The following is a 17199-nucleotide window of genomic DNA, read 5'->3' on the forward strand; positions in this document are numbered from 1 at the left end:
GCACCTGAAGTCGTGGCCACCATCCTTCAGTGACTCTGCAACCCCCTGGGCTATAGCCTGCCAGGCTTCTCTGTTAATGGAATTCTCCATTTCCTTCTCCAGGGGCTCTTTCCGACCCAGGGATCAAACCTGAGTCTCCTGTGTCTCTTGCATTGGCAGGTGGATTCTTTACTACTGAGCCACTATAAGCCTCCAGAGGTTCTGAAAACCAGAGACCAAAACCTGACCTGGCAGCTACTTGCAGCGTGACTATTTCACCTCTTCCAGTAGACAGACGCCTTAGCGTCCGCATGCTCCCGGGCTGTGTCACGCTCATCAGTTTCTACAATCTGAGAAGTTACAAGTCTCAAGCAAGTCCCAAGAGATTCACAAAAGGGCTTTTAGTCACTGTTCTCATGAGGGTTCAGTGGAGATGCTTAAGGCCCCAAGTACAGGACAGCTCTTTAACAGAAGAGAAAGGAGGCTTAGATGGGAAGAACCCAGGTTCTAATCAGACCCAAGGCGGAGAACGTGTGTATCCCCACCATATTTCCCCTTTAGTAACCCTAAGTTTGTTTTCAATGTCTTTAAGTCTGTTTCTGTTTTGTAAACAAGTTCATTTGTGTCATTTTTTAAAAACTAGATGCCACAGGGAACTCTCTGGCCGTTCAGTGGTTAAGACTCTGTACTTGTGTTAGGTAGGTAGAATAGGGAAAAGGAGTCCAAAATGGCGGTGGCTAAAAGACAAGGAAGGTCCGAGGACCAGAGTGAAGACTTCAGGCAGAACAAACAGAACAAACAGCACTCCTGGCTAAGCCCAATTTGCATAGGGCAGGCCCAGGTGGAGGAAAAAACATAAAAGGAGGAGCCAAAGCGCTTTCTCTCGGACTCTCTCTCTTTCTCTCTCTCTCTTTCTCCCTCCCCACGCACTTCTCCACTCTCTTCTCTTCGAGTCTTGGATTCTCCTCCTATCTTATAAATAAAATAGAGCTGTAACACTGATTTGCCTAAGAGCTGTAGCACGGTTTGTCCAAGACCCGAGAGCTGTGACGCACCGAGGGCTTTAACGTCCGTTGCTCCAAATCTTTGTTGTGATGAGACAAAGAACCGAGGAACATAGACTCGCGTGACACTTGCAATGCAGATGGGCCCAGGTTCCATCCCTAGTCAGGGAAGTGAGATCCCACAAGCTGCATGGCATGGCCAAAAAAAGAAAAAGAAATTAGATTCCACATATAAGCTATATATCACGTGACACTGTCTTTCACTGACTTACTTCACTTAGTATAATAATATCTAGGTCCATCCATGTTGCTGCAAATGGCATTATTTTGTTCTTTTTCACAACTAATATTCCATTGTATATGTGTGTGTGTGTGTATATATACACATATATATACATATGTGTGTATGTGTGTATACATATACATATGTGTATGTATATATACATATATATACATACACATATGTGTGTGTATATGTATACACACACACACACACACCACATCTTATCTATTCCTTTTGTCAGTGGCATTTAGGTTGCTTCTGTATTTTGGCTGTTTTAAAAAGTGCTGCGAGGAATAATGGGGTGTATTTTTATTTTTTAATGGCTTTCCCCGGATATATGGCCAGGAGTGAGACTGCAGGATCAAATGGCAGTTCTGTTTTTAGTTTTTTAAGGAACTTCCATACTGTTCTTCATAGTGGCTGTACCAATTTGCATTCCCACCAACAGTGTGGGAGGGTTCCTTGGATATTATTCAATGGTGGCAATGACCAAAACCCCACTGAAGAGTGGAAATGGAAATGCAGTCTGTAAGTGGCCCTTTACGCCCCCACTGTAAAGGCTGATGGTGTTTGCTGTGTGGTGTGGACAGAGAGAGACAGGGTTGGGGGGGGAGGTTGGGGCCCGGCCAAATCCTCTGGACCTGTGTCCTCATCTGTCAGTGACATGGCTGGATAATGAGGTGTCGTTTGAAGGCTGATCCTGTCATCTGGGAGTCAGTAAGGGGCCGCTGGCGTTCTGGGGCCCAGTGAGCTGGTAGATGGTATTCCACAGTTTAACCCACAGTCTTTCCTGGTTTTCCTTTGAGGAGGGGGGTTCCAGGGAGGAAGGAGGAAAGGAGCCGGATGAATAATAAGCTGCCTCACTGCACAGACCAGGCCCTCACATGCCCTGCTCTGCAGACACAAGTAATCATTCCTCCTCATCGTGCTCCAGCCCGCAAGAAGGCGAGCTGGAGGCAGTTTCTTGCTCCTTTGCTTCATCGCACATCCTGTCTGTCTCCCCAGGTTTGTCTGGAGCAAAAGCTTCTGCTCCAGGCTGAGCCCTTCCACCAGACGCTGTGTCCGCAGGGCAGCAGCATCACGAGTTCCGCCTTCTCTCCCGAGTCCAGAGAGTTGGCCAGTGAGCAGAGGTTCCTGATCGATTCAACCACAAGTTTCACTCAGCCTGGCAGACACTCCTGACCTCACTTGGTTTGGACAGGTCACTCACTCTGCATGGCCAGCTCACTGTTTCGAGGGAGACCAGCGGGCAGTGTGTGCCTGAGACCCTACCCCCACTTGGTGCCCATCAGTCACTCTCTCCAGCGGGGGCTGGCATCCCTGAGGTCTGCTGTATGGCCCAGACACAACCCCACGGCAGGGAGTCCTGCTGGGCTGTTTGTATGGTGGTGTCTCTTGCTTTTCAGGTCCCATGGTACATGTGACACTAGTTCTCATGAAATGAGACTAGGAATAATGAGGAGCCAAAGAATAAACTGTGTGTTGGAGAAGACTCTTGAGAGTCCCTTGGACTGCAAGGAGATCAAACCAGTCAATCCTAAAGGAAATCAACCCTGAATATTCATTGATGCTGAAGCTCCAATACTTTGGCCACCTGATGCGAAGAGCTGACTCATTGGGGAAGACTGAGGGCAGGAGGAGAAGGGGACGACAAAGGATGAGATGGTTGGATGGTATCACGGACTCGATGGACATGAGTTTGAGCAGATTCCAGGAGATAGTGAAGGACAGGGAAGGCTGGCGTACTGCAGTCCACGGGGTCACAGAGTCAGACAGGACTTAGGGACTGAACTGAAAGAGTAAAAGGAGTGGAAGGAGCTGAGGAGGAAAGGCAGCTGCCTGGGGCAAGGGCAGTGAATGTGTGGCACCTCCCACAGCCAACTACTTGTGCCCCTGGGTAAAGCCCAGCAGAGAGGGTGGAGGAAGTTCAGAAGATAATCCACAGGACTCATTGCTTCCAGCTGATAGAGGTGGGCCATTCACAGTCTAACTCGATGTCAAAAGTCAGCCAGTCACAGCTGGACTTGGCCAGCACTCAACAAGGCCAAAGAGAAACGGGTATCAGTGACAGGAGGTTGTGTCACAACATCCAAGGTCACAGACTGGCTTTGCTGAGTATTCATTTTTCTTTCTATCCTGGTGACCTTGCTTTCCTGATTATTAGTCCCTTTTTCTTCTTCTCCAGGAAGTCCCTTCTCATCCCTGTTCTTTCCTTCAGGTAACAAGTATTTACCACCATTCCACTATGTCCCACGCATGATCCAAGTACTGCAGTCGTCATGAACACAACAGACAACAATGCCTGACCTTGTGATCCTTACATCCTTAACTAATTACTCTGTCTCAGTCTGGAAGGGGAAAAAAATTCAGCTAACAGAGAATATAGGCAAGTGTTGCTGAGAAGTGATATCTAACAAGAAAGGAAAGCTGGGTGATGAGCTTAATAGAAAAATGTCCTCCACCCCTGACACCATCCTCACCCCAGGCTTCCCAGGCTTCTTGTCTTCCAAGACTCAGTCTGCTGGAGCCTGAGGAAATGGGGGACCAGCTGCCCAAACAGGAAACTTTATTTCATTCTGTAACCCTGACCTTGAGCCCCAAACCTTCCCCTCCTGTCAGCAGTCCATTCAACCCAGGAAGACTTGCTGACCTGGCAGGTACAAATTTTGAAAACTACACAAAATGTTACAGACATTAAAATAGGAGAAAAAAAAAAAATCCCTAGGCCCTAGAGGAAGTGGTATATCTGATTCAGTGGTTAGAAATCGCTTCATAAAGTCATGGAACAAATGGAAGTTTAATCCTAACAGATGACACTGCCGGGGCAGTCACTTGTGTGCGTGGATGACTCAGTAGCACCTGTTGGAGAGGGTGGGAAAATGAGCCGTGAAATCCTGAAGGCATTCCCTGCTAGAAGCAACGGCCCCACCTGGCAAATTAGTAAACCGGGCGTTCTCAACATCCTGCCTGGAACCTTTGTGCCCAGTTCTATGAAGGTGGTGACTCACCTGAGTTACCGGTCAAATGATTCTTACTCAGAGCCCTCTGTTTTTAACCGTTAATATTAAATGATCAAGGCAACCTCTAGCCAAATGTCCATCTACTTTCAAGATGTTCCTTTGAAATGATTGATTTTGGGCAACAACTGGTTTTACAAAGGGCAACCCTCAATTTCTCTAGTGTTTAACAGGTTGCCAAGCTTCATTAAAGGTCCACATTAGAGGCTTTGGACCTCAGTCCCTGGACCTGGGCCTTCTAAAATGACTTTCCTCCAAACCTCATTTAACTTCCTTTAATTTACTTAATTAATGGAATTTTCTGAAGGGAACAGTTACTTTGATCTGAACCTCTTTCTTAGTTTCCGGTTAACATTTCCAGAGCAAGACAGGAGTGGGGTGAGGGGCGGGAGCTCCCAGGAGCTCACAACTGCAGTTCTCCAAATCAGAGACCTTGGAGGAGCCTGAGAGGAAGAAGGCTGGTTGAAAATACTGCCCTTGGCATTTTCGTGGGTGTTTGCCCCACACACAGATAAAAGGGGTGGGGGTGGGGGGACGACGGTGTGCTGCAAAGCAAGTTCTCTGGAAGCTGGGCCTGCAGCTTGGAAATCTTCAGTCATCCTTGCAAATCAACCAACCGGAAACCAGCGATGGGAATTAGAAATGCTTCTACCCGGAAAGTCTCCTGCAAACTAACGACAAATTCAGACACAAATGGAAAATGCAAGTCCCACCCAGCAGGAATCCTCAGTTTCCCAGCTATTCATCCTCACAGCCATCCCCCTAACCAAAAGGCCAAAGCAGTTTTAGCTTTGCACCTTGCCAAGGAAGCAAACACTGCTGCCCTAGGTGCTGGTTAGGGGGGAAAAAAACCCAGCAACCTCAACCCGCAGGTCTTACCTTTCAGTAAGGGGAAAAAATTTTGTTGAGGTGGTAAGTTAAAAAGCAAGACATTCTGAGTGGTGACTTCCACTCTGCGTTTTTTGAGCAGACCAACGCAGCCCCTGTTGTTTAGCCTAGTAGGCGCTGGGCTACTCTTTTGGGGACCCCATGGGCTGCATGCAGCTCGCCAGGCTCTTCTGTCCATGGGATTTTCCGGGCAGGAATACTGGAATGGGTTTTCCACATCTTTCGCCAGGGGATCTTCCCGATCCAGGGATCGAGCCCGCGTCTCCCTGCATTGGCAGACGGATTCTTTTACCACTGAGCCACCAGGGAAGCCAGTCCCCTGTCCCAGCGTGGCTTACCTGGGAGCCCAGCCTCGGAGTTCAAGGTACATCAACGATCCGAGCTTTGGTCACCAGGGGGCGCGCGCGAGCGGAGCTGCCCGGAGCGATACTTCTGTTTTCTCAGACTTTGAGTTGAGAGGCGGGGGAAGGGCAAGGGGCGGAGGGAAGGGTGGGGGTGGCGAGGGAGATGCAGCTGGCTTTCAGAAAAATCCCTTTGTTCTCTGTAATCTTGCCGCTTGCCAGTTTAGAAGGCCAAGGTTGCCACGTTACCTGTTGCCAGGGTCCTGCGAGTGCCTGGAGAAAATGTGGGCGACAGAGGTAGCGCGCACAGTCCTCGGGCTCGGTGGCTCTGCAGCCCTTTGCCCCGGCTGGGCGCTGACATTTGGAAAGCAGCTGCTGCGATCGCCGAGCAGTTTGGTTGTAGTTGTAACAGAGGAGTGGCTGCGTCTTACATCATTTCCAGGCATGAAGTGCCTGGGGCTTTTTTTTTTTTAATGACTAATTTTCGGATCCCTGCCTCCTTGGAGTTTGGGACAGAACATGTACTGTGCACGACAGCCTCACCTCAGGAAGCCCAAGGTTTGTAGCAACTTGTTAAAACAACTTGGGTGCCTCTTAAAAAAAAAAAAAAAAAGCTGTGACTCTGAAACAAACCTTTTCATTTTTCCTTCTGAAAACAATGTTGCGTTTGATTAGCCGCGGAGGCTCGCTGGAAGTCGGCTTTCCCCGGTGAAGCCCGGCTGCTATCGGTTGAATAGATCTCGAAGCCAGACAAGCCGGGGCTTGGGGCATTTGTCTGGCATTAGGAAGTGTCTGGAACACTGGTAACTACCAACTGGCCAGTCCTATGACTACAAGAGTTATGACACCGCCCCTCCCTCTGTCCACATCCCTCTCCGCCCCCCTCCACCGCACACAAGCCTGCTTCTCTCTACTTAACAAGGAGGAAAAGTTTAACTCTTTTCTGTGGTTTACGTGGAGGGTGGCTCTGGTGGAAATCGGTCTCCTGGCCACAGCCCTTGAGCCAAAACTAACCAGGAAAGAGGCCAGCAGAAGCCCTGCAGCCCCCACCCCCCACCCCGCAGGAGCCCTGCGCCCCGTCCCCAGTCCCCCGAAGCCCTCTGATCGCCGTCTCCTCAGCGTGGGGCCGGCAGGTCGCAGACCGCTGACCACCACACTCTGGGTGGCCTGGAAACGTTAAGCTGTAAATATTTTGCAACAAGGGAGCGATTTTTCCGTGTATATTTTGGTTTTGTGCAGTTTCTCTTCTTTTGCAGCGTTTTAAGGTCGCAGCTGGGCACCCCTTGCTGACAACTCCAAATGTAGTCATCCTCCAGACCGTAGACCCAGACAACTGAGTTAGAAGCAGTTTCCTGGAGGTCCTCTTGGAGAGCATTGTCCTCTACTGGACATGGTGTTTCAGGGAAGGTTTACTAGGCGGATGAACACAGGTGGTTTGGCTGAACAAGAAGAGATGGGATTTGAAGCCCTGTCGGACACGACTGAGTGACTTCCCTTTCACTTTTCACTTTCATGCATTGGAGAAGGAAATGGCAACCCACTCCAGTGTTCTTGCCTGGAGAATTCCAGGGACAGGGAAGCCTGGTGGGCTGCCGTCTATGGGGTCTCACAGAGTCGGACACGACTGAAGCGACAGCAGCAGCAGCAGCAGAGCATCTGAGAGTGGCATGATTCAGTGAAGTTAGTTACCTGCCCTGAGCCTCAGTCTTACTATCAAACAAATGGGTTTAGTGAGATCCATATTCCTGGGTCATGAGACCATGTCTATTGAATTCTTTTTTAATGGCAATGAAGAAATACCATTTAGGTCCCTTTATATATTTTTAAATATTTATTTGGCTGCTCTGGGTCTTTGTTGCTGCAGGAGGCATCTTTGCCCTTCGTTGTCTCATGGGATCTTTGGTTGTGGCATGTGAATGCTTAGTTTCGACATGTAGGATCTAGTTCCCTGATGAAGAATCAAACCCCGGGCCTCCTGCATTGGGAGCACAAAGTCTTAACCACTGGACTACCAGGGGAAAAGTGTGAAAGTCAGTTCTTCACATCAGATGGCCAAATTATTGGAGTTTCAGCTTCAGCATGAGTCTTTCCAATGAATATTCAGGACTGATTTCCTTTAGGATTGACTAGTTGGATCTCTTTGCAGTCCAAGGGACTCTCGAGTCTTCTCCCACACCACAGTTCAAAAGCATCAACTCTTCGGCACTCAGCTTTCTTTATAGTCCAACTCTCACATCCATACATGACTACTGGAAAACCATAGCTTTGACTAGACAGACCTTTGTTGGCAAAATAATGTCTCTGCTTTTGAATATGCTATCTAGGTTGGTCATAACTTTCCTTCCAAGGAGCAAGTGTCCTTTAATTTCATGGCTGCAGTCACCATCTGCAGTGATTTTGGAGCCCCCCAAAATAAAGTCTGTCACTGTTCCCATTGTTTCCCCACCTATTTGCCATGAAGTGATGGGACCAGATGCCATGATCTTAGTTTTCTGAGTGTTGAGCCAACTTTTTCACTCTCCTCTTTGACTTTCATCAAGAGGCTCTTTAGTTCTTCTTCACTTTCTGCCCTAAGTGTAGTGTCATCTGCATATCTGAGGTTATTGATATTTCTCCCGGCAATCTTGATTCCAGCTTGTACTTCATCCAGCTTAGCATTTCTCATGATGTACTCTGCACATAAGTTAAATAAGCAGGGTGACAATATACAGCCTTGATGTACTCCTTTTTCCCAATCTGGAACCAGTCTGTTATTCCACGTCCAGTTCTAACTGTCTCTTCTTGACCTGCATACAGATTTCTCAGGAGGCAGGTCAGGTGGTCAGCCTCCAGAATCATTGACATGATTCCTGTTGACATGGAAGAGGAGATGATAATGGTCACTAGGTGGCGCCAAGTTGCATTTGGCCCTGTGGGGAGTGTAGCCAACCCCATCATCACTCTAGGAATAATGAGACACTCCCCACCCCCCAAATCACAGGTATCACATCCTGGCAGGATTTTTACATAAATCAAAGCAAATGATATGATACTGTATTTGGCTGTGTTATCCTGTTTTGATTATTCATGCTGAAAGGAAACTGGGGATAGCTGACAAGCAATCAAAAGATTATTCAGAATATCAGACATCTGATGTTGGAAGGTGGCATTTCATTTTGTTGGTGTATCAGTGGGCAGAATGTGTGGAGAACTGATTTTGACAAAATAATGAGTTCACACTATAAAAGTCCCAAGATGATCTAGTTTCTTAGATCAGATGGTGACTCGGGCGGTAAAGAGTCCACCTGCAATGCAGGAGACACCAGTTTGATCCCCGGGTCTGAAAGATCCCCTGGAGAAGGAAATGGCAACCCACCCCAGTATTCTTGCCTGGAGAATCCCTTGGACAGAGGAACCTGGCAAGTTAATAGTCCATGGAGTCACAGAGTCAGACACGTCTGCGTGACTAACACACACTAATGTGTGTTAGTGTGTGTTAGTAACTAACACACACCAATGATGGTCACTCCCTGTCCCACCCTCTCTGGTCTGCAGATGAGTAAGTGACACTGAGTGCTGTCCCCTCCAAACTTCCTGGGAATCGGTAGCTCCCTTGTGGTTACAGTGCAGGAAAATCAGTCGAGTGAGGGGAGCCATCAACCATGCACCTGTCTGCATCCCTTGGCTTCCCTGTGCTCATGGGGAACCTGAGCCCAGCCTAGTCCTGTTCCAGCTCTGCCTCCACTGGCCACAGTGAGCCTCTGCCGGCCCTGTTCTCTCTCAGGTACCTTAGCTAAAAACTGTGGAGGATGGAGTGCAGACTGCTGAGCTGTGTTCAAATGTAAAGATGTGTGATTCACGCAGAGCTCAGATGGAAGGTTTTCCTGGGGGAGCCTCTGCCAGCCCCAGGTAACTAATCTGCGGCTACATGTCTATTATTTTCATTGCCTCCGCTTTCAGAGCACACGATACCAAAATGTGACATGTGTGCTTTCCTCTTCCTTCAACTCTCAGACGACCCCTAGGAAGTAGTCAAGTATCTCTGTCCCTGTCTTTTATGGGTTAGGAAATTACGCCAAATCGCAGGGCAGCAGAACAGCAGGACAGAGAAAATCAATCTTCCTGTTCACTGTTCATCACAGGACACTTTTTTTTTAGTGATCTCAAGAGACACCCTGAATATTGAAGCAAGTATTTCATTCAACTAGATGGCCCAAGTGGCAGCTAGAACCATGGGTAACTAGCTGGCATTTGGTGTTAGTGTTAACAACAGTCCCAAAGGGAAAGGCTGGGGTGGGGTTGGGAATGAGTTGGGGGAGAAAGTGATGGGAACACAATAGTCTGAACCACTTTTTAAGGGGTCTGTGGAAAGCTGGTTAAGGACTCGTTCTTTACTGAGGGGCTAGTTCCCACTTCGAAACTTCCTTCATTTCTGTGTTTTCCTCCATCGTGCTCCATACATGCAAAGCTGAGAATAGTGTATCCAGCTTCCTCAAGACCCAGGGGTCATCCTCAGATGCTTGCAGGGTGGCTGGTGGCTGCACAGACTCAGGCACCCGGTCTAATCACATCTCCTGAAGGACAGCACTTCAGGGAGCCGGCTCCTAATGGGCTGCCTGAGGGCTGGTCTCCCACTAAGTGAAAGTGAAATTTAAGTCACTCAGTCAAGTCCGACTCTTTGCGACCCCATGGACTGCAGCTTACTAGGCTCCTCCGTCCATGGAATTTTCCAGGCAAGAGTACTAGAGTGGGTTGCCATTTCCTTCTCCAGGGAATCTTCCTGACCCAGGGATCGATCCCGGGTCTCCCACATCGCAGGCAGACACTTTACCATCCGAGCCACCAGGGAAGTCCGATCTCCTACTAGCGGGTGCATTTTTACAATATTTTACATATTTTATAATAAGAGATGCACATGCAGTGTCCTCCCTCTCAGAAACAACACCACAACTCAGAACACAAGTTTATATAGTGAGCATATACCCAAAAAAGGGAAGGAAGGAAAGGAGGAGGGGGGGAGGGAAGAGAAAGGAAAAGAAAGGCAGGAAGAAAGGGAGGAGGATCTGAGTGCAGGTGAACACCATTTGCAGGAGGTTATGCCAGTGTGCTGGAGAGAGCAATGGCAACCCACTCCAGCGTTCTTGCCTGGAGAATCCCAGGGACGGGGGAGCCTGGTGGGCTGCCGTCTATGGGGTCTCACAGAGTTGGACATGACTGAAGCGACTTAGCAGCAGCAGCAGCAGCAGCATGACATTGTGCTCAGCTCACCCCCTCCCCAGCCCCCTCTCCTTCCCCCTCCAAAGCCCCCTCCACCAGCACTTTGCCCTGTTCTCAGGGTTAGAACACACAGGCTCACAACCTCTTTGCTTTTCTTCTTTTTTCTTTTTTTTTTTTTTTTTTTTTCCAATGTTCTTTATGAACCATCAGAATCTTCTCCATGAGTTACTTTGTTCAGTGTTAGCTGGGGTTAATATTTTCCCAAGAAGGCAGACTGCCCCTGGCCTCATCTGTGTTACTCATTATTTCTCAGGGTTCCCTGTTGCCTGGGAAGATTTCTACAGATGGCCAGTCCTGTCTGTTTTATGTCGGTTCATATTAATCTCCGTTTCAGAAACTTCCACCTCAGAGATCCGGTGTTTTTCATCTCTTTCTCCTGCAGTCTTGGCGGGGGGTGTCACCTTAGAGGAGGCCCACATCTGCCCCCTAAGCAGGGACCTTAGTCTATTAACAGACCTGCTTTCACGTTCAATGTCTTGATGTGTTTCATGGGCCCTAATATCCAACGGGTGTCAGTTACAGTATCAGCAGTTAAAACCCATGCAGAAATCAGTGTCTTTGTTTTCGCTGTCTTCCAGTGTCATCTTGCATTACAACATATAAGAAGACACCACCTCCAGTCCCACCCAGAACTACCACGAAACCTTTCATTTCTATCACAGCCCAGAGTAGCACAGAGTCGGCCCAGGATGCCTACATGGACGGACAGGGCCAGCGAGGGGATATTATCAGCCAGTCTGGACTGAGCAACTCCACGGAGAGCCTGGACAGTATGAAGGCTCTGACAGCCGCCATCGAAGCCGCCAATGCCCAGATCCACGGGCCTGCGAGTCAACACATGGGCAACAACGCCACCACTGTCACCACCACCGCCGCCATGGCCACCGTCACTGCAGAGGACAGGAAGAAGGACCACTTCAAGAAAAACCGATGCCTGTCCATTGGGATCCAGGTAACTGCCTCCCTTTAAAAAAAAAAAATAATAATTAATTAGTTATATCTTGGGGAGCTTCCCTGATGGCTCAGCTGGTAAAGAATCTGCCTGCAATGCGGGAGACTTGGGTTCAACCCCTGGGTTGGGAAGATCCCCTGGAGAAGGCAACAGCTACCCACTCCAGTATTCTGGCCTGGAGAACTCCATGGACTGTATAGTCCATGGGGTTGCAAAGAGTCAGGCACGACTGAGCAAGTTATTTTTGGCTGCTCTGGTCTTCGTTGCTAGCACAGGCTTTCTCTGGTTGCAGTGAGCAGGGACTACTCTCCCTTTGCCGTGTCAGGGCTTCTCGTTGCCGTAGCTTCTCTTGTTGGGAAGCACGGGCTCAGTACTTGTGGCGTAGGGGCTTGGTTGCTCCATAGCATGTGGAATCTTCCCAGACCAGGGATCCAACCCATGTTCCCTGCATTGGCAGGCGGATTCTTAACCACTGGACCACAAGCGAAGTCCCAACAACTTCACTTTCTGTCCTTTGAAATAGGAACCCAAAATCAAGAAATGTAAACTTTTGTTTTCCCAGATTTGCTCTCTTGCCATTTTGGATGATATAGCTATTGTAGAACCAGACTCTCAAATTATTGGCTCTGGACTCCCCTAAGTTAAATGTAATTTTAGGGAGTTCCCTGGTGGTCCAGTGGTTAGGACTCCATGATTTCACTGCCACGGGTGCAGGTTCAAACCTTGGTCAGAGAACTAAGATTTTGTAAGCCATGTGGCCAAAAAAAAAAAAAGTGATCAAAAAAATTATGAAAGTGTTTTGTCTATAGACATTATTAGCAATTTTTTTCCCAAAAATATTCCATTTTTTAAAAATTGAAGAATAGTTGATTAGCTGCTTTTATTTTTGTTCTTCAAATTGAATGTTGTAAGACAAGGGGACGATAATTAAACAAACATGGACTCAATATCAAACATGAAGTGCCCTCAATTCCTGATGCACATTCGGAGTCTCAAAAAAAGAGCGGGCATCCAAGAAAAACCTGGGTTGCTGGGTGGTGTTACGGTGTGTTTGATGCTACTGAGTAACCACATGAGAACAAAAATGGGAATTACTTCACACAGATGTGGGAGTGCTGACCAGTGAAACCAACAGGGACGGAGAGCGTGGAAAGCAATAACTCACATCACAGCATCGTGAGGGAAGAATGTGTGCCAGGGTCAGTGTGATTGTGGGTTGCTTAATCATGCATGTCATTAAAAAGGCAGAGACTCTGGCAGACTTCTCAGCTCACGTCAGTGTTTTCTGCTGCCAGGTGATAAGATCAGACTGATCCTTGGGCTGATCAGTTCAGCTTGGCTTACCCTGCTGGAAGGTTCCTTCCATCCACGTAGAAGAGGCATTCTTTCCCCCCCACTTTTTTTTGTTGTGCTGTACCATTATGCAGGTGCCCTTTGAATAATAACTTCCTGACATGGTGGCCAATAAATCTGTCCACGCTGAACCAACTCTAAGGCACATCTGAGAGCAGGCATGGGGTACGTTTTCACAGCGATGATGGATGTTCGCCATCCACTCTGCAGCATCCACTTTGAAAGGGCAATTAGACTTTCTCTGGTAGCAACAAGTCAAATGCTTTTATGTAACCTACAGGTTACCATGGCACGAGTTGTCAAGTTTCCTAAAAGAACTTGTAGCACTGGTGGCTTGGGACCAGATGACCTAGCAGGAGGCCAGGGTCTGGAGCCAGCCTCCACCCACCCTCACCCCAACGACATTCCAGGAGCTGATTCCCTCCCATCGCCCAGAGGATTTTGAGGAGTGGGGAAGAGCAGAGGTCCCTCCTCTGTGTTGTCCCAGGCAAATTATTTCATCTTCCGGAGTCTGTTTTCTAATATAGCCCACCTAGGGTTATTTGGAGGACTGAGTTTACAGAATGCAGCTTTTTGTGAGGGTTTCAGTTAGGGATGATGAAATAAGATTCTAGGGATGGATAATGCCGCTGGTGGTACAACAATGTGGATGTACTTAATGCCACTGGAAATGGACACTTAAAACAGGTTAATATGGAGAATTTTATATTCTGTCCATTTTGCTGTTCATTTAGTTGCTAAGTCGTGTCCAACTCTTTGCAACCCCATGGACTATAGCCAGCCAGGCTCCTCTGTCCATGGGATTTCTCAGGCCAGAATAGTAGACTGGGTTGCCATTTCCTTCTCCAGGGGAGAAGGAATAGCCAGTCTGTTCTCCTTTCTGGAGAAAATTAATATTACCAATATTTGCATCTCCCTGCAGGGTTATTTTGCACACGTGCTTAGTCGCTCAGACATGTCTGACTCTTTGTGACCTTGTGGACTATAGTCCACCAGACTCCTCTGTCCATGGGGATTCTCCAGGAAAGAATACTGGAGTGGGTTGCCATGCCCTCCTCCAGGGAATCCTCCCAACCCAGGGATTGAACCCACGTCTCAGGCATTGCAGGCGGATTCTTTACTGTCTGAGCCATCAGGGAAGCCCAAGAACACTGAAGTGGGTAGCCTATCCCTTCTCCAGGTGATCTTCCTGACTCAGGAATCGAACTGGGGCCTCTTGCATCACAGGCAGATTCTTCACCAGCTGAGCTACTAGGGAAGCCCTATTTTGCACATAGTCAACCACATGTTTTATTTATACCCTTTTTTTTTAACCCAAATATTAGCAGCATATACCTCTCACTAGTCCATATCTTGCCTTTTTTTTTCACTTAACAATATAATTTAAAGGTAATTATTTATCAGTCTTATTGTTCATTTTGTTTAAAAGCTTCTATCTTTATCACCTCCTAGGTCCGCTGGTTAGTTCAGTAACTCTCCAAATTATAAAGCATTCATGCACTATATGACATCCAACTTGTATTATTATCATTATTAGCCAGTAAGATGGAACTATTCTGAAATTCACAAAAAATATTGAGAACAAAGACTGTTTCAGAGACTGCACTGCTTCTTGAATATCTGGATATTTTAGTGAGCCAAAGAATTGTTCTTGCTCTTCTTCGAATCTTTGTTCACAGCTACAGAAATTATATGAGAGGACTGCATGCTTTACGTGGTTGTCTCATCCAGCCCCTACAGCAGCCTTCTGGTATAGGTGGTGTGATCACCTCTACCCCAGAAATGAGAACCCAAGTCACACATCTTGTGTTGACAGAGCCTAGATTGTACCTTCACATTTATTTTTAGTTTATTTTTTTTATCTTCTGGCTATGCCACATGGCACGTGGGATCTTAGTTCCCTGACCAGGGATCAAACCCATGCCCCTACATTGGCAGCTTGAAGTCTTAACCACTGGAGCATCAGGAAGATCCCTCACCTTCACATTTAGTGTGACCACGTGATGCAGCTTCTTTGATGAAGAATAATAATAGAAGGCAAAAGGAAAAGAGGGTGCCAGAGGATGAGATGATTAGATAGCATCACTGACTCAATGGACACGAACAAAGTCCAGAAGATAGTGGAATACAGGGAAGCCTGGTGTGCTGCAGTCCATGGGGTTACAAAGAATCGGACATGACTTAGCGATGGAACAAGTAAACTACAATTTAGGCTACAAAATAGTCATCAAATTTCATTACACTGCAATCCAACTTAAATCTGAATCCCTCAAATACGTGAGATTATTACTAAGTCCTCGGACTCCTTCTCCTAGTTTACCTTTTTAGGGTCAGAATTCTCAAATCTTTTCCAACATTTTAAATTTAATCTATATCTAATAGTTAACATTATAATCATTTACTTCACAACCTGTGTGAACATAGGCCAATCACTTAGTTTCCTCATGTGGAAAATAAGAATAATAATAGTTGCTGTTGCACTGGTACTTTATAGGTTATAATAGAAACTGATGGGTACAATATATGTAAAGTTCAAGCATAGTGCCTGGCATACTAAGGGCTCAGTAAATATTGGGCTTAGTTGTTATTATTAGTATTATCCTCCTTTAAGTGTTAGTCACTCAGTTGTGTCTGACTCTTTGCCACCCTATGGACTGTAGCCTTCCAGGCTCCTCTGTCCATATTTCCCAAGCAAGAATACTGGACTGGGTTGTCATTTCCTCCTCCAGGGGATCTTCCCAACCCAGGGATCAACCCCATGTCTCCTGCATTGCAGGCAGATTCTTTACCATCTGAGCCACCAGGGGATGAGCAAAAAAGTAACAGTGATAATAACTTGAAGTGAAGTGAAAGTCACATGGTGGGGTCTGACCCTTTATGACCCCATGGACTATACAGTTCTCCAGGCCAGAATCCTGGAATAGGTATCTGTTCCCTTCTCCAGGGGATCTTCCCAACCCAGGGATTAAACCCAGGTTTCTCAAATTTCAGGAGGATTCTTTACCAGCTGAGCCACCAGGGAAGCCCATCCTCCTTTAAGATGATGATTATCCAAACAATGCTAAAATTGTACCATCTGCCATGGGCGTTCTTAGTTTTTTTTTCAGGAAAGAGATTTAATTAATCCTGCAACATATTTCAAAATTTTAAGTGTCTCTTCAAAAGTTTAAATAGATTACCCCACACACTATATGAGAGAGGTGACATTTGTCAATATTTGGATCTAAGGGGATTAAAGTCAGAGATAAATTTACTGGCAATGACTAAAGCTTAAGAAGATTACAACACTTTGATGCAAATAAGCTATGCGTCTGGATGTGGGGGCCAGCCTAGAACAGGAAACAGCAGCCTCCTCTCCCATCCTCGGACCTCTGCTTCCTTTCTTTCTCCTTTTCTCAGGGCGTGGAGCATCCTGGTGTTTTTTGTTTTTTATGGTTATACTGGGTCATTGTTGCTGCATGTGGGCTTTCTCTAGTTGCAAAGCGTGGGCTTCTCATTGCAGTGGCTTCTCTTGTTGCAGAGCACGGACTTTAGGCACATGGACTTCACTAGTTGTGGCTCTCAGACTCCGTAGTTGTGTTTCAGTTTTATAAGACTTACATTAAATTTTATATTTAGAAAAGAAATAATTTACTAAGAAAAAAGATGAATAAAACTAATTGCTCTGAAAAAAAAAAAAAAAACTAATTGCTCTGAATAGTCACAAAATTTGTTTCATATTTGGGTTGGGTCTGATCTGTCACATAAGCTATCAGTTATATTTAGATATATTTTCTATATGAATTATAACATACACATAGCTATTTAGAAGCTATGAAGTGATATCCAAAGCCAATTCCTTAATTTAAAGGGGAAAAAATGAAGTACTCTAGAGTTTATCTTAATAAGTTTACAGCTAAATATCCCAGCATCAACAATTCTAACTACAGTAAGTGAAATTTCTTCCTTCTTTTCTATTTTGTTATGTGCAAATTCAAAACTTTAAAAAGCACAATCCCATGAGGTGAAAGTGAAAGTCGCTCAGTCGTGTCTGACTCTTTGTGAACCTATGGACTGTAGTCCATGGAATTCTCCAGGCCAGAATACTGGAGTGGGTAGCCTTTCCCTTCTCCAGGGGATACTCCCA

At 46.6% G+C, this 17199-nt stretch overlaps 1 protein-coding gene and 1 long non-coding RNA gene across 3 annotated transcripts in view; one reads left to right on the top strand and one right to left on the bottom strand.

Moving 5' to 3' along the window:
- DLGAP1 (discs, large (Drosophila) homolog-associated protein 1) overlaps positions 1 to 17199 on the top strand; it is a 294987-nt gene that overhangs the window by 233430 nt on the left and 44358 nt on the right. For both annotated transcript variants that reach the window (XM_010832710.1, XM_010832711.1), the window contains exon 6: positions 11347 to 11720. In XM_010832710.1, coding sequence (XP_010831012.1) covers positions 11347 to 11720 — 374 coding nt within the window. The remainder of the gene's footprint in view (positions 1 to 11346; positions 11721 to 17199) is intronic.
- Positions 4548 to 5437, bottom strand: LOC104983284. Its single transcript, XR_824609.1, has 2 exons — positions 5163 to 5437; positions 4548 to 4954 (listed from the first exon to the last, which is right to left on the bottom strand). It is a non-coding gene; the product is annotated as an uncharacterized LOC104983284 (long non-coding RNA).

This window comes from Bison bison, unplaced genomic scaffold (genome assembly GCF_000754665.1).
Source record: "Bison bison bison isolate TAMUID 2011002044 unplaced genomic scaffold, Bison_UMD1.0 scf7180017862158, whole genome shotgun sequence".
Lineage (NCBI taxonomy): Eukaryota > Metazoa > Chordata > Mammalia > Artiodactyla > Bovidae > Bison > Bison bison.